This window comes from Manis javanica, unplaced genomic scaffold, assembly GCF_040802235.1.
Source record: "Manis javanica isolate MJ-LG unplaced genomic scaffold, MJ_LKY HiC_scaffold_25, whole genome shotgun sequence".
Lineage (NCBI taxonomy): Eukaryota > Metazoa > Chordata > Mammalia > Pholidota > Manidae > Manis > Manis javanica.
Window position 1 is genome coordinate 184,314 of NW_027332171.1, and position 20,663 is coordinate 204,976.

The window sequence follows — 20,663 nt, forward strand, 5'->3', positions numbered from 1 at the left end:
CCCATCAAGATATTGAAGGGGAGTTGGCTGAGGCAGGCTGAGGGACGGGGGATGGAGGCAAGGGCTTGGTAGGAAATGGGGAGCAGCCCTTCCTGGGGGAGGCAGGAGGTCTGGCGCCCAGCGGGCTCACATGTACATTGAGAACTGGTGGCCCCCAGGGCCGTACCACCCCACACCCCGGCCTCCAGGCTCATGGGGCCAGCCCAGCCCACACCGAGGGTGCAGGGGCAGCTCTGAGGATGGCAGCAGCCTGCAGCCAAAGGGGCAACAGGTCTCCCCATGGATGTAGTCCCATTCCCACTATTCCAAGGATGAAGCCCTAGGGTTTCTCTATGACTCGGTGGAGCTGGGAAGATCCCCAATAATGGACAAAGATTGGGTGTTGGAAGGACCTAAAGGGATGCTTTAAAAAATATCCTGGCCTTCATAGCAAAATTTAACTTAGGACATGTAAAGAAATAGTATATTCTACCTGTCCACAAAGCCCTCTTAACTCTACGGAGGATTGTCCCATGGGTCAGCCCACGGCTTTTGAGTGAAACCATTCTCAGAGAAAGCAGGAGAGTTCCCTTCTCTGAGCACGTACATCACTTTGAATAAAGAGTGGTGGTGACATGATAAGACTCAAGCCCACACAGGTGCACATACCCGGCCGAGACACACTCACACACAGACACTCAGACACATTCCTAGACTTTATTCTTACCCTTGGTCGGGGGTCATCTTCACCCTGCACCCACCAAGGGCTAAATTACAGCACCCGCTGTGTCCCCGTGACACCCTGCCCTGCTGATTCTAATGCCACTGTGCTGTCCTGTGTTGACATCCCTCCACCCAGCACCCTGCTGAAGGCCTTTTCAGCTCTGATTCAGGGGGGTGAAGAGGCTGCCCTCTGCAGTCAGTCACGTGAAGGTTCGGGTTCTGTCTCTGCCACTAACTGGTTGCATGACATCTCTTGGCTCAGTATCTTCACCTGTGAAACAGAGCCATCCACAGACCTTTCCTCCTATGGTCCCGGAGGCTTAGGAGGTGGCGCTGATGTAGATGAACCGGCACAGGGGGCAGCAGAGCAGAGCGGCGGTGAGGTCAGGCTCTGGCACACGACGGAATGACGCTCCTAGTTCTGCCAGTCTCTTATTTTTTCATTGTGTTCATTTTTGTTTTCATTGTGCTTATTTTTATGGTTAGCTTCTTTTAATGGAAAGATATTGACTTACTGTTTATTGCTGATACCAAATATGCCTGTAAAATAATATTATAAGAGAAAAATTCAATGTAAGGAAACACATAGGGGAACATGTGTACAGTCCATAACTAAAAATCACCAAGGATTGTCCCCAGATGACTGAAATTCGGGAGAGAAGAGGGTGGGTCTGCCCCCCACCTTATTTACTCAGCAGGAGTAGATGTGAAAGTCTGAGGCTGGGGCGTCCCTGGCAACCTCGGATGTCTCACAACCAGAAACCTGAATTTGATTCCTGATCTCAGAGCTTTTCAGATGGAAGGCTCCTGGATCACCTACCCCTCATGCCCCCTCATCATATGTATGGAGACAGTGAGGCCCAGGTGGGCGGTTTGGAGGGAAGAACTGGTCAGTTGTCTGACCCAGTGTCCTTGCTGTCGCCCACTCTGACTCCAGGGATTCAGAAGCCAGGTGCCCCCGGAGACCTCTTTGTAGGCTGAGTCTAGGGAAGGCCATACCTCCCTGGGCTCTGAGGAATGCCTTCTTGGCTCACCCTAGAGCCCCACATGGACAAGCCCCCTGTGTGTCCACCGATGACTGGAGAAAGCAGAAAAGGGAGGACAGAGAGTGGGGAGTGGGTGCGAGGGGCTGCGGCCAGAAGGGCCACTCCCGAGTATGGCAGGGTGGCTGGGTCGGACCAGCCGAGGCCACTCTGGCCAACCAGTCAGGTGGTGTGGGGGTGCGGCCCAGAAGGGGGGCCCTGTGCTGGAGGGGTTAGATGCTGCGCCCCCCTCGGCCACCAGAACGGGGCCCACAGTTCCAGCAACAGTCTGGTGACTGCCCCGGAAGTTGCTCCATGTCTATGCCAGAGAGAAGGGATCAGGAATGAAGCTGATGGCTGGGAAGCCTGGGGCCTCTTCACCTCTGCTCTGGAGCGTAGCCTCGAGTCACCTCCGCATAGGATGGTGGTGGAAACTTCATCGACTGCCCCTTGAACTCCAACGGTGTGTCAGGAACACGGGATGAATCAGCCTTCTGCAGAAGGGAAACCACTGTCCCCACTGCTCACGTACATGCCATTTACACAACAGCATTTTCCCCCTGGCTCACTTGTTGAAGCCTCAAGATCCCCAAGGAGATGGGGAACCTGAGGCCCAAGAGACAGAGGGACTTCCAGTAGGCCAGTGTGTGACACTCTCCCTGGGACCGAGAAGGGAGTGGTGGGAAGCCCGCGTGGGAGGCAGAGGACCAGGCTGTGCTTCTGGGCCTGTCTCCTGTGTGCCTGCTGGGCTTCCCTGATGGGGATGGGCCTGGCAAGCACGCATTCCAGGGGCATGTCCAATGTCGACAGTGTTCCCAAGGACCACTGCCACATGCTCATCCCTGATCTGTAACAGGGGTGCCCAGAGTCCGTCTCTGGCACCATCCTCTCAGATGCAGGAGGGTACAAAGGCCCTTGGGGACGTGCAGGACCTGCCCCCCACCGTGACTGCTAGGTTCAAGGAGGTCCGAGCCTGTGTGGCATGGCCTCCCAAAGATGTCTGTGTCCTCGCCCCCAAACCTGTGACTATGTGAGATAATGTGGCAAAAGACTGAGATGACAAATCAGACTAAGGTTGAGAAGGGGAGGTTATCTTGTATTTTCTGGTTGGGTACAATGTAATCACAAAGGTCCTTTAAGAAGGAAGAGGGAGACGGAAGGGAGATACTTGTGTAGGCTGGGCTGCTGGCTTTGAAGATGGAGGATGGGCTACAGGACAAGGGATGAGGGCAGCTTCTAGAAGTTGGAAAAGGCAAGAACCCAGAGTCTTCCCCGGCGCCTCCAGGAAGGAATGCAGCGCTGCCCACCTGGCTTGGTTTTAGCCCACTGAGATCCATTTTGAACTGCTCACTCCCGGAACTGTCAGGTAATACAGCTGTGTGTCATTTTAAGCTGCCAAATTACTGATAATTTGTTACAGCAGCCATAGGACACTGATACAACCACCTGTTCCACTGAGCACGGTGCCTGGCACACAGATGCCAGTAAGCGGGAAAATGACTAATTTCCGGAGCCAGGTAGGGGGCTTAAAAGTGGAGTTGGCCTCGGTGACTCAAGGCCCCATCCAGCTCTCTGCTGCCTTAATGAGAAGACTTCTTGCCAGCCAGCCAGACTGTAACTAGGGCAACTTATCTGCTTGGTGTTAAGTGAACTAGGGGCCACAAAGTCCTCTCTGTGTTATGTGAAAACTCAGTAAATGGATGACAGTAACGTGCAAACAATCGGAGTACTAGACTGGAAGGATCATGGGAATTTGGGACATACATTTTTATACTGTTCTTAAGTTCAGATTATAATATAAACTCTTTTCCTTTAGAGAAATGAGCGTAGGAAACCACTTCTGGTTAGGATCATGGGGGTGGGGAAAAACTAGTCTTCTATTTCAAAATGTAACTGGTCCCAGCCTGCAGTTGTGCCATCCACATGGGTAGACGGCACTTGGCCGTGGGTCAGACGCACCTCGGGCTGAGTCCTGGTTTTCCTTATGAGCTGAGTGAGCATGGGAGGTGACATGACCTTGCTAAGCCTGTTTCCATATCTGTAGAATGGGGAAACTGTACCTACCTCAAAGGGCTATTGTCTTCCCATTGGTGGCTCTGCATTTTTACACTTGAATTGGCCTTGTCCCTGCTCCCTGACTGTGGGCTGTTTGTGGCCACTTAGTAGATGCTGGGCAATGGGAACAAGTGAGACACCAGCTGCCAGTGATCCTGTCTGGTCCTTCTGTGGCCTTGTGTCCCCACCTCGTGGGGCTCGTGGCTGTAGGAGGGACACTCACCTTGGCAGACGCGTGGTCATCCCTATAGGCTACGACGGCCGTGGGTCCCGGCAGGAAGAGCTCCAGAAAGGTGAAGCACAGCAGGGCCAGCTCTAGCCTCTGGACGTGACCCTGGGCAGGCGAGCGGGAGGGAGACAGGGTGGGTCTGGGGGCTTTTCAGTGCCCATTGGGTGGCAGGAGCCAGACCCTGGCAGGGGAGGGCAGTGGGGGCTTCAGGTCCCAGGTGCCCTTGGGGAGGGCAGGAGGATCTCTGTGGGGCTGGAACTGGGTCTGTCTCAGTCACTGTCCTATTCCTGACACTCGGCACTCATGGGCCCTTGGCGTTTCCTTCAAGTCTGAGGGCTGGAGAATCTCGTGGGTCCCTGGGAGAACTACAAGTGGCCTTAAGCTTCGTCTCAGCCAGCCCTGCTAGATGGGGACACCGAGGCTCAAGGAGAAGATGCTGGGGAGGGGAAGAATTGGGGTGAGCCCACCATGCTCTGGGACATCTCTCAGGACTAGCAGCATTTGGTGGGAGGGTGTGTGTGTTTGCACGCTGCATGTGTGCACATGGGTGTGTGTGCACAGGGGAGGGCAACAACGAAGAGTGACTGCCATGGTCGGGACCTGGAACCTGGTCCAGAGGCCTGCAGCCACCCGTGTGGAATGGCTGGTCCACCTGCTTCTGAGGCGCCTGTGACGTGGCAGAAAGAGCATGGGGCTTGGAGCTGTAGACCTGGCTGTGTGTCCTCACTGCATCCCTGGCTTGGTGTGTGGCCTTAGTCTATTACTTTAGCACCTCAGTGCTCACTCCTCAACTGGGGGTAACAAGTGGACTTGGCCAGCTCTGTAGGGCTGCTGTGAGGCTCACAGACAACAGCGTCACTGGGGCCACAATATATTGAAAAAGCCTTGAACAGAGAATCTAACTCTAGACTCTGGTCCTGAGGCTCCTCCTCCTCCATGGGCCTCAGTTTCCCCATCTATAAAAATGGGATTGGACTCAGTGACTCGGGGTCCTGTCTGGCTCCCTGATGCTGACCAGCAAGCAGGCCAGCATCCCCCTTTGCACCGTGCCTCGGGGGGCAGGGTGGGAACAGACTGGCCGAGGACCCCACCACCTGCTCCTGGGCTCCAGAAGAGGTTTCCTCCCGGCCAAGCCCAAGGCAGTGCCTTCCAGGGAGTCAGAGGATCTCAGGCCTGGGCACTCACCGTGCTGTTGGGGTATGGTCTCCAGATTGGGGACACAAACGGGCTCTCCAGAAAGAGATCCTTGATAATGACGAAGAGGCCAGCCAGCACACAGAAGAAGCTGACGATGTTTGTGGTCAGGCACAATATCTTCTATAAGCAAAAATAAAAGAAACAACCATCCTCCAAAGGCTAGATACCCGGATCTAGGTCCTCCCTCCAGGCCTGCTAGCAGCTCGCTCTGTGATCTCAGGAAAGACTCTGACAGTTTCCGGGCCTGAGGCTCTCCTCATCTAAACCCAACGTTCTGAGCTGGCTGACCATGGAGGAGCCACGTCCGGCGCTCGCCTTCTACAGGACAGGACTGGGGGCACCCAAGGCCTGCCTTCAGATCCACAGGCTTTGCCATATAGGAGGGTGCTCCCGCCACCATCTCCCTCCCACCACCTCCCCACTTCCCAACCATCCTGACATCAGATATGCCAGCTGTTGAGGGACTCCACATGCAGATGGCCCCTGCCCCTCCCCCTCCCCCACAGGAAAGGTCGGGGGAGCCCTCATGAGGCTCCCCTCATGCACCTTGGGTCTGCCTCCTTCCCCACCCACCATGGCCCCTGAAAGGCCTCCCTGCATCATCCCCTTGGGTTAGGCATTATTCTAAGAGTGTCTTATGCAAGAGCAGGACACCCTCCTGTTCTCTACTCCCCCTGAGAGGGCAGAGGACAGCCCCGGCCCAGGATGAAGACACAAATGGGGCCCAGAGGGGGCCCGAGGGCGCTAAGGCTTCCCTGTATCATCCATGTCCGTCCAGCTAGTCTTGTGTTGGTGTTTCCTTTGCCCACCCTGGGCCACCCCAGGCTGGAATGACACCTTCCGCCCACATGGTTTAGTGTGTGGGAGAAAGACAGGAGACAGGAAAGTCCAGGGAGCTGTGGGGACACAGAAGCCCGCCGTGGTGGGTCAGGGAGGACCAGCAGGAGGATGACATATAAGGCAAGTCTTGAAACATGATGCAGAGTAAGTCAAAGCTGGGAGAGTGTGCACGGGGGGACAGCAAGGTGCTCGGGCAGGACAGAGCCCAGCACAGCCATGGTGGGGATAACAGCTGGGTCTGGCTGGCACTAGAGAAGAGAAGCAGATGAGAAGCCAGCTGCAGGTCTGAGCCGGCAGCCCTTTCAGACTTGCTGATGTTGGAGGCGAGCTGAGGGCACTGCGGAGCTCGGGGGGGTGGGGGGGGCGCTGATCACAGTGGAGGGGCACAGTCACTCTTCTCTGGGCTGCTGTGCAGAGAACAGCCTGGATGACACCTCCAGGACAGACACAGCAGGGGTCAGTACTGGGGTCAAGGAAGCACAGTGGGTGGAAAGAAAAGCATGGAGTCAGTGACGTGAGGAGTGGATCTTTCTGCCTGGAGATCCTCTGCTGTCCAGAAGACCCCCGTTTGCTCCTGGCAAATCCTGGAACACTGCCTTCCGAATCTCCACCACACAGAGATGCCCTTACAGTTACCGCAGGCTTGGGATGGAAGGAATGATCCCAGTTCTCCAACTTACCAAGGAAGTTTTTGGAAACACCTGCATCATTATTGCCAAGATCCCTGAGATGAGGAACTGCAGGCCAGATTTGAAAGTCATCAGAGAGAAATCTGCATCCTTTGAAACCCACAAATCCCCTCTTTTCCCATTATTCTCTAAGAAAACCAACCTTTGGTGGCCAGCAGGGTAGAGAACACTATTCCCCCCACAAAGGGAGCTCACTCAGTCCACACGTGGCCTCCCCTCCTGCACACTGACACCCACACCTGGGACCAAGCTGTGTCCTGCACTCTGAGTGCCCCCCTGGCACCTCCCGCTCCCCCTGGTTACCAGCCCAAACCATTCCTCTGGGTCAGCTGCACTATCCCCTCCGCATCCGTTCTCCTTATGTGGATGCAGCAATTTGGAGGGTACTAGTGCTTGGTTCTAAGGTCTCCAGTGTGTTTCTGCAATGATTCCTTTAACTGTTCACTGAGCACATACTATGTGCCAGCACAGGGATGAAGAGGCACTCCATGTGGAGATCGTTCCACCCCTGGTCAGCTTGGAGCCGGGGGCAGCAGACTGAAGTGGCAGTGGGGGGTCGGGACACCTGCCCAGTGGGCACCATGGGGCTAGGACTTAGTGTGCAAGCAGGGGCCCAGGGCTGGGAAGGACGCCCTGGGGGAGCTTCCAGGAAGTACATGCCCTGGTCTCCTCTCAACCCCCACCCTGGCTGATGGCCTTGGGAGGACAGGAGCCAGGCCTTACACCCCTGTGCTCCCACAGATGCACCCTGACAGAGTCTTAGGACACCAGGGATGTGGGGCTGGATGCAAAGGCAGCCTGGGTGCCCAGAAGCCTGAGGGAGATGGAGCTGCCCCAGCTCACACTCTCCCTCCTCCCTGTTGGCTGCACCTGTTAAATTAGGGGAGTAAGAGGGAGCCCAGGGGCACTCTCCTGGGGTGCAGGCCTGAGGGACCCCTGGGAAGCAGCTATTTCCAGTGTGACCCAAGAGAACAGAAGCAGCGATAGGGAGGCCGGAGGAGGGGACCGGCTGAGGCTTCCCTCCTATCAGCCCCCTCTGCCCCACCCAGCGTCCCATCCCAAGTGCCAGGGTCTCTCAGGTCTGCCAGCCACCCCCTACACCTGGCCCACGTTCAGGCCCCTACTCACAGAGGCAGCCCCCCAGAATGGATAACAAGACTTCAGCACCACCAGGTGAAGGTTGTTGACGGCAAAGGCCAGGAACCCGCCAAGGACAAAGTGCAGCAGAGCGATGACAACATGGAAGGCCTGGGCAGGAGGAGGGCAGGGGACAGGGACTGCTGTGAGGGGCCTGGCCCTCAAAAAGGTCATGGGTGCCCTACACCGGCTGCCTGAAATGGGGCAGCTCCCTGCCTTCTGAGGGACCTTGGTGTGTCTGCAAGGAAGGACCACCCCTCAGGAAGGCGGAAAAGGGAAGGGGAGGAACTGCTGTTGAGCATTTCCTGTGAGCCCACTTCCTGAGCACCCACTTCCTGAGCACCCACTTCCTGAGCTCCCACTTCCTGAGCACCTACTCCCCGAGCACCCACTTCCTGAGCTCCCACTTCCTGAGCACCCACTTCCTGAGCACCCACTTTCTGAGCTCCCACTTCCTATGAGCCCACTTCCTGAGCTCCCACTTCCTGAGCTCCCACTTCCTGAGCACCCACTTCCTGAGCACCCACTTTCTGAGCTCCCACTTCCTATGAGCCCACTTCCTATGAGCCCACTTCCTGAGCTCCCACTTCCTGTGAGCCCGCTTCCTGAGTGTGTAGGGAGCTCTGTGCTGTCATTTAAATACCACCTCCGGCTGGTGTTGGTGTAGGTGTAGACATTCTCTCCTATCCCTCAATAGCTTTTTCTGTTTTAGGATGAGTGTTAGGCAGGGAAACTAGAGTTGCTCTCATCTCCTTACATCCTCAGGGCCCCCAGCACCCTCCCCATGTCCCCACTCCATGCCTCCTCCCTGCCTGTGGCCCCAGGAAATGGACACTCACGCCAAGCTCACTGAGAAGGCTGCTCCTCTTCCCGGGCTTCTCCTGGTGCCAGCCTGGAGACAGGATGTAACTGGGCTGCACCATCGGCTGGGGTCTGCTTCTTGTCTGGCCAGGCTGCACCAGGCTGTGGGCCTTCCACAGTGGGAGCCCCTTAGCTCCAGATCTGGGAATCACTCTGCCTGCTCCACTGGCTTCTCCCGTGATAACCTGGGCCAAGGACCATGGCTGTGGGCCAAGGAGAGGCTGACTCAGAACCCTATTGTTTCTGGGGCTTGTGCCTATGTGAGACCCAGTGCCTGACACCCCTGCCCTCCAGGCCAGGGCCTTCCAGAAGAGCAGCTGTTTTGCCCAGTAACCCCTGAATTTGATTTGACCTGGAATGACCTGGCTCCCTGGGGATGGGGAGAAACTGCCTCACAGTTCCTGTGGGGTTGCAGGGACACAGCTCCTTCTGGGGCAGAAAAAGGAGGAGCAAACTTTCCAACCATTGCAACACAGAACATACCTGACTGGCCGACTGGCCGCAGTTTGGCGTGGGGAACTTGCGAACTGGCCCCACCCACTGGCCTAGGGTGAGCCCAATGAAGGCCGGTGAGTATCATAGCTCCCCTACCACCTGTGGTGATGGCACTGCTGCCTGGGTTTCGGGGGAGGGGGAAGAGAATGGAAGGAAACTTCTGCCGAGGCCCTCCTGTGGGCTACAACTGAGTCAGCACATCTATAGTTAACAGTGGGTCGACATTTACAAGTATTTTCTCTGTGCCTGGCAGAGTGATAAGCATTTTCCATGCATTGTCTGATTTTATCTTCATTTCAATCCTACAAGGTAAATTCTGTCCTTGTTCCCATTTTGCAAATGAGGCTCAGAGAGGTTAAGCCACCTGCCCAATGTCACACAGTCAGGCAATGACTGGGCTGGGACTCAAAGCCTGGCTGACTGGCTTTAAGCATGTGGGCTTAAATCCTTCATGTACTGGGCCCTCAATGAATGAAAATGAATGTTCTGGATGTTCTAATGGGCATGAAATAGGGGTTGAGGCCAAACTTCTCTGGAGGCCAAGAGCACTACTTGCAGAGGGACCTGGTCATTTTGTTGTTTACTGAGGCTGTGGGGCACAACAGGGCTTGAGGGCTGCCTGGTGACTCGGTGAGAAAAGCTGGTCTATTTCAGGGGAGTAGAGCAGGGTGGAGGCGGGGAGAGGGAAGCTGGTTTACAGGGGTTGCTGTAGGAGATGTTCTTCACGGCAACGGGGCTAATGAGCAAATCTTTAAAAGGAATGGGCTGTTCTCTCTTCGTAGTAAAGAAGAAAGGTGGGGAGCAAATTCCCCTGAAGTTTAATTCCAACCCTGTGAATTCAGGGGATCTTATTTGGCCACTCACATTTTGCACTTTTCCTGTCATGGAGGTGGCGATGGTGGGAGGGAACAGAGCTTCGGGAGGCTGGGAGGGACAAGTAGTCCCGGACTGAGCCCCAGATAGGAGGGAAGGGAGGGACACTGACTGGGAGCCCAGGGCCAGGTGGGGCCTCACGGTTGGTGAGCACCAGCTCCGTGTTAGGCACCGTGCAGGGAGGCGTGTTTGCATCCCCAGAAGGCGGCTCCATTCCACAGGAGAGGAAACAGCCGCAGTCACACAGCGAGTTAGAGTCTGGGCCTGAGTGCGGTCCACTGTCAGCACTCTGTGTCCAGGCTGCTGGGGCCTTTGCTCAGTATCTCCATTGGTTTGAAGGGACAGCTCCTGGCTCGGTGGGGACAGTAGGGGGTAGCTGGGTCTCCCTCCTTCCTGGGCACCAGAGGCTGAGTCCAAAGACCCATGACTGTGTGACTCTCTTCTGTGACCTGACCAAGCTATCCTTGGTACTCTGTCCCTCTCTCAGCTCCCAGCACTCCAGGGCCCCTGTGGCATAGCTAGCCCAACTGAGGGATGCGGTTGGTGGCAGGGGCCTGGACCACTTAGCCACCAGCTACAGCCGGGCTTCTCCCGCGCACCTGGGAGGCCAGACACGGCCCTGACCTGGGCACTGCTGGGAAGCACAAAGGAAGGCTTCTTAGCAGAGGGGGCTTGGATGGAACGGGTTGTCCAGGAGACAGTGGGTGCCTGTCGCAGGCAGGGGGCCTCCACCTGGTCATTCGCTTTTTGGAGCTGTGGCAGTGGGGTTGTCTTCAAGAATCCAGAGCAACGCCCTTTCTCAAAGTATGTTTTGTAGAACACTGGTCCTGACAGATCAGCTGCAAAAGGGTTCCATGGTCAAATAAGTTTGGGAAACCCTGGATACCCTCTTCCCCCTCTTTAGCATATTAAAGGCCCTGTGCATTCCTGCAGTGGGCTACTCTATTTTAATATTAAGGGCATTTCCCAAGCTTAATTGGCTGTGGAAACTTTTTTTCTCATAGCCCAACAGTTTCCCACATTGGGTTCTGTGGAGGATGCTTTGGGCAAAGTAGCCTTGAACTTATAAACCTCTGGTTCTTTTGGCTTTTATTTCCCTGGGGGTGGCCTGATTGGCCCACCTTTTTGGTTTTCTAACGTGCATATCACAGTGGGGCTGGGGATTGGACCGTGATCTTCAGGGTCACATGGCACCTTGTGTGATTCTCTCCTGGGACAGGAACTGTGGGCCATGGGAGGGGAAGGCTGCTGAGGTGGGCTGTGGGTGACCGGGGCAAAGTCTGCTGTCAAGTCCCCCCCTTTCCAAGAAGAAGGACATGAACTCTGAGGCCTCAGAACCTCAGACACCTCCCTGCCCTCCACACCTCCAGGACCAGGTGTAGGGCTGCTTGGGGTCGGGGCTGGAGACCCTGGGGCAGCAGGAGGAACATCTTTACCCTTGGGTCCTCCCTAGGTTCTCCAGCTGGTTCAGGACCCACAGGCCCACCAACCTGGCATCCTCGGGGAAACCACCCAGGGCCCGGAGCTCCCTGGATCCCACACATCTTCCCTTTGTTCCTTCAGCTCTGGAGGGCATGGTGGGCAGGGACAGAGCGGGACAGGATCCTCCAGCCACCAGCAGACAGACCAGATCATGAGCGCTGGAAGTGGACAGGCCTGGGCCAGACCCTGGCTCTGCTCCCGGAACTTTGACCGTGGCAGGTGGGTTACATTGCAGCCACTAGCCTCCTCACCTGTCACATGGCAGGTGCCAGTGCTTATCCTGGGCAGGGGCACAGGTTGTGAAGATTAAATGGGATGATGTCTGCAGTGCGTGGGGCCTGGCACAGAGCAAACACTTGGTCAGCATCTGCCAGCATTACCACCAGCCTGCCACACGCCTGGAATCCCACCACCCAGGCGCCACTTGGTCCTCATCTGAACTCAGTTCAGACGTGACACATCCTGTCCTCTTGACTCCTGGGGATGATTACAGGGGACAGAGGCATGAGCTCTGGGCTCCCGGGGAAGGTGCAGAAGGGTGCAGAGGTGGGAGGAGAGCACCCAGAGCAAGGCACTGGTGGTCTGAGGTTTATCTACAGCACTCTGAACTGGACACCTCAGGGGCCCCGGCAGGGACAAGTAAGGTCTGTCCCTGGGAGCTCTGCGGTGGAGCTGGCAGCGAGAACCTGTGACCTGGGTCAGGGTGCCATGGAGGCCTGGAGGACAGGGGACCTGCCTGAGGGTGTGTGCATATGTGTGCAAGCAATTCAAGCAGAGAAAAGCAGGAATTGAGAGCTAGGGAGTCACACCATGTGGCAGAGGAGCTGGGGGGTGCTGCTCTGCCCACCACCCCCATAGAGAATTGGGTTTCAGTAGATGCTGGTTAGAAAATAGCTGCAAATGTGCCAATGCCAGCCTCTCACCAGGGCTTTGGTTCAGAGCACCAGTATAGAGAGTGTTACCCGCAGGGAGCTGGGGAGTCTGCAGGAATCGGTGGCCTCTGCTCTGGGTGGAGTCAGGAGGCCTGAATTCTGGCTCTGGCCCTGAGTGGCCCCGGGGAAAGTCCCTTCCCCTCCTTGGGGCCCTGTTTCCCCCCAGTTGTCACTTTGTGTTTGAGTTTCTGGGATGAGAATGGAAATGGCTGAGGCCCCTCCCAGACCCTCATGGTCAGTGGACTGGCAGCAGGATGGGGCCCTACGTAGTGAATTCCTCCCTTGGTGCCCCCCCTTCCCATTTTCTGGGGAGTGGGGTATCCATTTCCAGCTGCTGTAATTTTTGGTGCTAAGGGCTCACAGCTGCTCCCCTCCTGGGAGTTAGATTACATTCTGTCCCCACAACCCTGCAGCCAATGACTAGTTGGCATGGGGTATAAACAGCCAAGCCGCCTGCCTCAATATGGGACCAAGTCTGTGCTCCTGAGCAAACCCCCTACCCCAGCGTGGGATCAGGCTGGAGCCGGTGGGCAGCCGGAACCACACCTGTCCTGGGCTTGTTTCATCTGCTCTCTCCTGCTTTCCTTGCTCTTCTCCCGAGAGCACTCCTTCATAAATCAGTTGCACACAATCCTTGTCTCAGGCTCTGCTTCTACACAATCTGCCCAGAGACCCTCTCCTCCTTGCTTCCGCTGTGGGGGATCACTCACCTGGGCCCTGGGCGTCCACGCTGAGTTTCTATCCATGCTCGTCCTCCGGATCCCCCTCAGCTCCGTGGAGACAGCCCCAGGCGATCAGAACACCTTTATAACATTAGACTTTGGATCTTTGCCCTCTTTGCCCCACCTCCTGCTTCATGCCCCAGCTGCGTGGGAGCTGTTACAGTCTCCTCCGTCCCCCAAACCCAGCACGTAAAAACCTTAGCACCCTCTTTATAGTTGGAAATCTCCTTCGGCAAGTAAATGTTGACAAATGGAGTGAAGATGACTAAATCTTCGTAGAGGCAGAGGTTGAGCCTTTTGGAAGGTCTTTTTAATTTTGGAAAAATTAATTCACAAAAGGAGAGAGGTGGTCCCATGAGCTCCCGTGAGCTGCCTGGCCCCCTGCCACAGCACCCATCAGCTCTCAGCCCATCCTGTTTACCTGCTCCTACTTCTCCCCCATCAGTAGGCAGAACCCAGACATTGCACCATGTTATTTGTGAGCATTAGTATTTATCTCTAAAGACAGTGACTCGTTTTAAAAAAAGTATGACCACATGTCACAACTAAGAAATGAAAGTGAGTTAAGTCCTGGAGCTCATTGATGGACATTTCAGCTCCATGCAGGAAAACTCAGCCCTACAGAATTCTGTGCTTCCTTTAAATACCTACTCTTGTCAATGAAACAGGAGGAGTCAGAAAAGCCTCTCCTTGCCTGGTTTTTGCTACTTGCTAGACATGGAATATCTAGTCAGTGTCCATATATTTCTGGGACTCCTAAGCCTCCTGTTACTTTGGATTTGCCCGAATCAGGACCCAGGCATGGCCTGCAAACTGCATCAGGCTGCTGCAAGGAGCCATCTTCCTCTGCCCTGGCACCCTGTCCCCGCTCTGCCCCGAGCACGGCGTGGTGCTGGGCCATGTGCAGACGCTCGGTGAGGTGGTTCTGGTGGAGGGGGTGGGGGTGGGGTGTGACCACCCTGAGCTCCCACTGTGGGCTCCCTTTCCTTCTGGCTTCTCTCCCCATGTTATTATGCTGAGGGTGGGCAGGGAAGCATGCTGTGGTCACCCCAGGTCACCACCCATGCCAGCACTTACTACCCTCAGCTTGTTGAGCACAGCATAGCACTTCAGAGCTGTCTCTGCATCCCACGGCTCTGCCAGACTTCACACCCTGATTCTAAACACTTCGCAGCTGTGAGACCGGGGGCAAGTCATTGCACCTCTCTGGGCTTCAGTGTTCCTCTCTGCCAGGTGGGGATAATATTACCTATGGAGTGGCTAGAGGGTTAAATGAGTTAGAATATGTAAAATGCTTAAAGCAGAGCCTGGCATGTTTTAGGTGCTGTGTTTAAGTATTATGGCCACCACGCATCCTCAAGGGCCACAGGCTCAGCTATCATGCAAAGTCTGCGTCACACACAACCAGGCTGACTACACCTCCCCACACTCACTCAGCTCTCACACCCAATGAAAGGTCGCTCACCTTTTCTCAGGCTGGCTGGATGGGGCAACCCTCCAGTGAGGGGTGGACCAGGCAGTCGATAGCTCTGGAAGATCCTTTTCTCCATCCAGTCTTCAGATCCATGTCCTAGCACCTCCTGTGGGGTGGGGCCCCCTGTCCTCAGTTGCTTGGACCCTTTCATCACCCCACCTTTACTTCCTCCAACAGGGCATGAGTGTGTTCCTAGGACCTGTGGGTTTTCACTGGGTTAGAGGCTGTGCCTCACACTCAGTAACATACCATATATACATGCACACACCACCCTGTGCCCTTGTTCATTAATTTACTCACTCATTCACAAAACCTTTAATGAACACTTATGACAGGTTGGGCACCAGGCTGTGCACTGCCGATGAGGAGCTCAGAGGCTGTGGGAGGCAGAATAATGGCCTCAAAGCTGTCACACCTTAACCCTGCAAACTGTGACTAGGTTGCCTCGCACAGGACAGGGTTACCTGCCAGCTTTGAAGATGGAGGACGGGGTCATGAGCCAAGGAATGCATGAGCCCCTAGAAGTTGGACAATGCGAGGAAATGGGCTCTTGCCAGAGCCTCCACAGGAACTCAGCTCTGCTGACCCCTTGCTTTTAGGATTTCTGACCTCCACACCTGCACAATAATAAGTGTGTTGTTCTAAGCCACCAAGTCTGTAGTAATGCTTTGCAGAAAAAGCGGGCAACTCCTAGAGAGTCCAGTGGGGAAGACAGCTGTTTGTAGGGGCTGTGGTGTGACCCTGGGTTTGCAGGTGTGCCGACAGCCCAGCAGAGGCCACTTCCCTAGAAGGGAGAGAGGGAAGGTTTCCTGGTGGAAGTGGTGTCTACACTGAGGTGTGAAGGAGGGTTGGGAGTGAGCCAGACAAAAAGCAGAGGAGCAGGGGCAGGCAGGGAACAGCATTCCAGGCAGAAGGGTCTCCCCGGTTCACTACGCTGCCATATCCAGTGGAGGAGGAGGGTGCGGAGAGACAGGCAGGAGAGGTGAGGGGGCCCTGTCTGCAGGGCATTGTAGACCTTGTCAGAGCACTTGGACTCCAGCCTGAGGGCAAAGGAGCATCCCAGATGGCTGTAGGCAGAGCAGTAATACTATGGCTTTTGCACTTTAGAAGATTCCCTCTAGCTGTTATCTAGCCCAGAGGTGGGTGGGGTGAACTTGGAGCTGGGGACGCAGGTTAGGAGGCTGGGAGGCTGATGCCATGATGTGGGTGAATGAAGGTGGCAGCCCACAGGTGCCAGGAAGGACGCTGGGGAGGGCGACCGGAGCTGAGGAGGCCAATGCAGGGAGAACCAGTGGTGTGACCACGTATGGGGCCGAGGGATGGGGACCAAGCATGATGCTGGGATTGTGGTTTGGGCAGCAAGTCTGTGTGAGCATTGATTGACATAAGGACCACTGGAGGGAAATGGTTTGAGTTGGAAGAGAAGATGGAAATTGCTTTTCAGTGGGACATGAAAGTAGGTGCTGAAGCTGGCTCAGAAAGAAATCTGGGTGGGAGTTAGAGATTTGGGAACTGTCGGCATAGTGAGAGACAGCTAATGGAGCTCAATGGGGGCAGGGACTTTGGCTAATGTCTGGTGTTCCCAGAGCCTGGACACATAGTAGGCGCTCAATAAGCACCTGCTGAATAAAACATTAAGTGACACCAAAGCAGCAGTGAGATCCCTTTGGGAGGGCATAGAGTGCACAGAGGAGGGCCTAGGGTAGGCAACACTTAAGAAAGGGATGGAGCGATCGTTATTAAAATAAGGATTTAAAAAAGTCCATTGACTTTGGTGACAAGGAGGTCGCTGACAACTGCCTTGGAGAAGGCGGTTTTGGAGAGGTGAGTGAGAGGGGAGAAAAACTGTTAAGGAGGAGAGAAAAATAAACCCACACCACAGGGCTTAGGGGCTCAAATGGGGCTTTTTAAGTTGGGAGACAATGAAACACATTGCATTTGCACATCTGCAAAATATAAATGGGCAGAAGCATAACTGTAGTGGACAGATTCCAAGGTGGACCCCGATTACCCTGCCCCTCAAGTGCGGGCAGGACCATGACATGCTTTGAACCAACAGGCGATATCAAGGTGATGAGATGCTGCTCCCATAGTCACACTGTCACATAAGACTTCATCCCACTGGCAGGTGAGTCTAGAGTCTCTCTCCCTAGCGGGCCCTGAAGAGGTAAACCGCCGCATGCTGGGCCCAGGTGGCAAGGAGCTCCGGGCAGCCTGGCTGGGGGTGGGGGTGCTGACGGAAGCTGACAGCCAGACAGACGCTGAGGCCCTCGGCCCCACAGCTGCAGGGAGAGGAGTTCTGCTATCAACCGGTGTGACCTTAGAAGAGGCTTCTTCCCAGTTGAGCCTCCAGATGAGAACACAGTCTGGCTGTCACCTTCCCACAGCCCTGTGAGACCCAGGGCACTAAGCTGTACCTGGGTCCTGCCCACAGAACTGAGATAAATGGGGGATGTTTAAATCATTAAGTTTGTGGTAATTTGTTTCACAGAAATAGATCACTAATACAGTAACTTTTTCTGTTCCTTTTCTTCCTATTAAAAAAAACCTGAGGTAATTATATAAAGTAGGTATATATGCACAACATGACTGGTTTTTATATATGTATACACCCATGTAGCCATCACCCAGATCAAGACACAGAGTATTTTTCATGCCTTGGACAGCTGCCCCATGCCCTGCTTAGTCAGACGGTACTACCCAGGGCAAAACCACTGTGCTGACTTCTGTCCCCACCGGTGTGCTGCTTGTTCTTGAAGTTCATACTAATGGAATGATACAGTATGGCCTTCTTTCACTCAGAGATTTATTTGTGTGTTAGGTATACCAGTTTATTCTTTCTTTTTAAGGTATCATTGATATACAGTCTTATGAAGGTTTCACAAGAAAAACAATGTGGTTATTACATTCACCCTTATTATTGAGTCCCCCCCATACCCCATTGCAGTCACTGTCCATCAATGTAGTAAGATGCCACAGACTTCCCATTTGTCTTCTCTGAGCTAAACTGTCTTCCCCATGACCCCACCCACACCATGTGCACCAATCATGACACCCCACAATCCCCTTCTCCCTCCCTCCCCACCGCTCTCCCTCACCTCCCCCCTTGGGTAACCACTAGTCCCTTCTTGGAGTCTGTGAGTCTGCTGCTGTTTTGTTCCTTCAGTATTGCTTCTTGTTATACTCCTGAAAGGAGGGAAATCATTTGGTACTTGTCTTTCTCCACCTGGCTTATTTCACTGAGCATAATGTCCTCCAGCTCCATCCATGTTGTTGCAAATGGTAATATTTGTTTCTTTCTTATGGCTGAATAGTATTCCACTGTGTATATGTACCACCTCTTCTTTATCCATTCATCTACTGATGGACACTTAGGTTGCTTCCATATCTTGGCTATTGTAAATAGTGCTGCGATAAACATAGGGGTGCATATGTCTTTTTTAATCTGAGAACTTGTTTTCTTTGGGTAAATTCCTAGGAATTGCCAGGTCAAATGGTATTTCTATTTTTAGTTTTTTGAGGAACCTCTATATTGCTTTCCACATGGTTGAACTAGTTTACATTCCCCCCAGCAGTGTAGGAGGGTTCCCCTTTCTCCACAACCTCGCCAGCATTTGTTGTTCTTAGTCTTTTCTATGTTGGCTCTTCTAACTCGTGTGAGGTGATATCTCATTGTGGTTTTAATTTGCATTGCCCTGATAATTAGCGATGTGAAACATCTTTTCATGGGCCTGTTGGCCATCTGAATTTCTTCTTTGGAGGAGTTTCTGTTCATTTTTTAATTGGGTTATTTGCTTTTTGGGTGTTGAGGTTTGTGAGTTCTTTATATATTTTGGATGTTAACCCCTTGTCAGATATGTCATTTACAAATATATTCTCCCATACTGTAGGATGCCTTTTTGTTCTGCTGATGGTGTCCTTTGCTGTACAGAAGCTTTTTAGCATGATGTAGTCCCATGTGTTCATTTTTGCTTTTGTTTCCCTTGCCCAAGGAGATGCCTTCAGGAAAAAGTTGCTCATGTTTATATTCAAGAGATTTTCGCCTATGTTTTCTTCTAAGAGTTTTATGGTTTCCTGACTTACATTAAGGTCTTTGATCCATTTTGAGTTTACTTTTGTGTATGGGTTAGACAATGATCCAGTTTCATTTTCTTGCATGTAGCTGTCCAGTTTTGCCACACCAGTTGTTGAAGAGGCTGTCATTTCTCCATTGTATGTCCATGGCTCCTTTATCATATATTAATTGACCATATATACTTGGGTTTATATCTGGGCTCTCTAGTCTGTTCCATTGGTCTATGGGTCTGTTCTTGTGCCAGTACCAAATTGTCTTGATTACTGTGGCTTTGTAGTAGAGCTTGAAGTCGGGGATCCTAATTCCCCCTGCTTTGTTCTTCCTTCTCAGGATTGCTTTGGCTATTTGGGGTCTTTTGTGTTTCCATATACATTTTAGAACTATTGGCTTTAGTTTGTTGAAGAATGCTGTTGGTATTTTGATAGGAATTGCATTGAATCTGTAGATTGCTTTGGGCAGGATGGCCACTTTGACAATATTAATTCTTCCTATCCATGAGCATGGGATGTGTTTCCATTTATTGGTATCTTCTTTAATTTCTTTCATGAGTGTCTTGTAATTTTCAGAGTATAGGTCTTTCACTTCCTTGGTTAGGTTTATTCCTAGGTATTTTATTCTTTTTGATGCAATTATGAATGGATTTGTTTTCCTGATTTCTCTTTCTGCTGGTTTATTGTTAGTGTATAGGAATGCAACAGATTTCTGTGTATTAATTTTGTATCCTGCAACTTTGCTGAATTCAGATATTAGATCTAGTAGTTTTGGAGTGGATTCTTTAGGGTTTTTTTATGTACAATATCATGTCATCTGCAAACAGGGACTGTTTAACTTCTTCCTTGCCAATCTGGATGCCTTCTATTTCTTTTTTGCCTGATTGCCATGGCTAGCAGTTTATTCTTTTTTATTCAGTTTTTAATGAATATATCACAATTTATTTACCTATTCTATTGATGAACATTTGGTGATATTTCCACCTTTTTGTTATTCTTAGTAAAGCTGTCAGTGAAAAACTTTCATTGTGTCTCTTTTTAGTGGACATATTCACTCCTGTCTGTTGGGTATATACCCAGGAATAGAACTGTTGGTTTATTCTATATGCACATGTTTAGATTAACATTTAGCAAAATATTTTTTCCAAAGTGGTTATATCAATTAATACTCCCACCAGCAATGTACGAGAATGCAGGAGTTCCCAAGACTCACCAGCCCTTGAATAGTCAGTCTTTTTCATTTTAGTCATGTTGATGTGCTGTAGTGTCTCACTGTAATTTTAATTTGTGCTTCTCTAAAGACTAATGATGTTGAACCCACTTACTGGCCATGATCTCATCTTTTGTGAAGTGCCTATGCAAGTTTTTGTACATTTGCAGTTGAATTATCTCTCTTTTTTCTATTTAGTTTTAGGAGTTATTTATATATTCTGTTTATGAGTCTTCTGCCAGATATTATGTGTTTCAAGATACCCTAGTCTGTGGAACATTCTCACACTTATTGTGGTCTTTTGGATAGACAGAAGTTATTAATTTTAATAAACTCCAATTTATAAGTCTTTTATTTTATGATTAGTGTTTTTTTGTGTCTGGCTTGAGAAATCTTTGCTTGTCACAAAGTAATAAAAATATTTTCCTGTATATTTTTTTAGAAGTTTGTTTTCAAATTTAGGTCTATCACCTATCTTGAATTAATTTTTATATATGATGTGAATAGAATTAAGGTTCATTTTTTTTCTATACCAATATCCATTTTTTCTGGAACATTTCTTGAAAAGAACATCTTTTGCCAACTGAATTGAGGGAACCTTTGTCTTAAATCAAGGGAACTGTATGTGTGAGGTCTGTTTCTGGGCTCTTCATCTATTCCATTGCTCTGTCTGCTTTT

The 20,663-nt window shown here is 52.2% G+C and overlaps 1 protein-coding gene across 1 annotated transcript; it reads right to left on the reverse strand.

Annotated features, from left to right (window-relative positions):
- Positions 1–682: 682 nt before the first annotated feature.
- MS4A10 (membrane spanning 4-domains A10) lies at positions 683–13,321 on the reverse strand. Its single transcript, XM_036995289.2, has 8 exons — positions 13,225–13,321; positions 8,711–8,935; positions 7,863–7,982; positions 6,726–6,782; positions 5,194–5,325; positions 4,003–4,113; positions 2,106–2,218; positions 683–1,242 (listed from the first exon to the last, which is right to left on the reverse strand). Exons 1-8 carry the CDS (start codon positions 13,258–13,260, stop codon positions 1,221–1,223), a joined length of 816 nt encoding a protein of 271 aa, XP_036851184.2. The 5' UTR covers positions 13,261–13,321; the 3' UTR covers positions 683–1,220.
- Positions 13,322–20,663: the final 7,342 nt, after the last annotated feature.

What these genes read in the sequence shown, in the direction of transcription:
- MS4A10 (XM_036995289.2), bottom strand. Translation starts at nt 13,260, where the DNA reads ATGGATAGAAACTCAGCGTGGACGCCCAGGGCCCAG. An exon ending in GCCTTCTCAGTGAGCTTGGC is followed by an intron (nt 7,983 to 8,710) that starts GTGAGTGTCCAT and finishes CCTCCTGCCCAG; the next exon opens with GCCTTCCATGTTGTCATCGC. An exon ending in GACCATACCCCAACAGCACG is followed by an intron (nt 4,114 to 5,193) that starts GTGAGTGCCCAG and finishes TCGCCTGCCCAG; the next exon opens with GGTCACGTCCAGAGGCTAGA.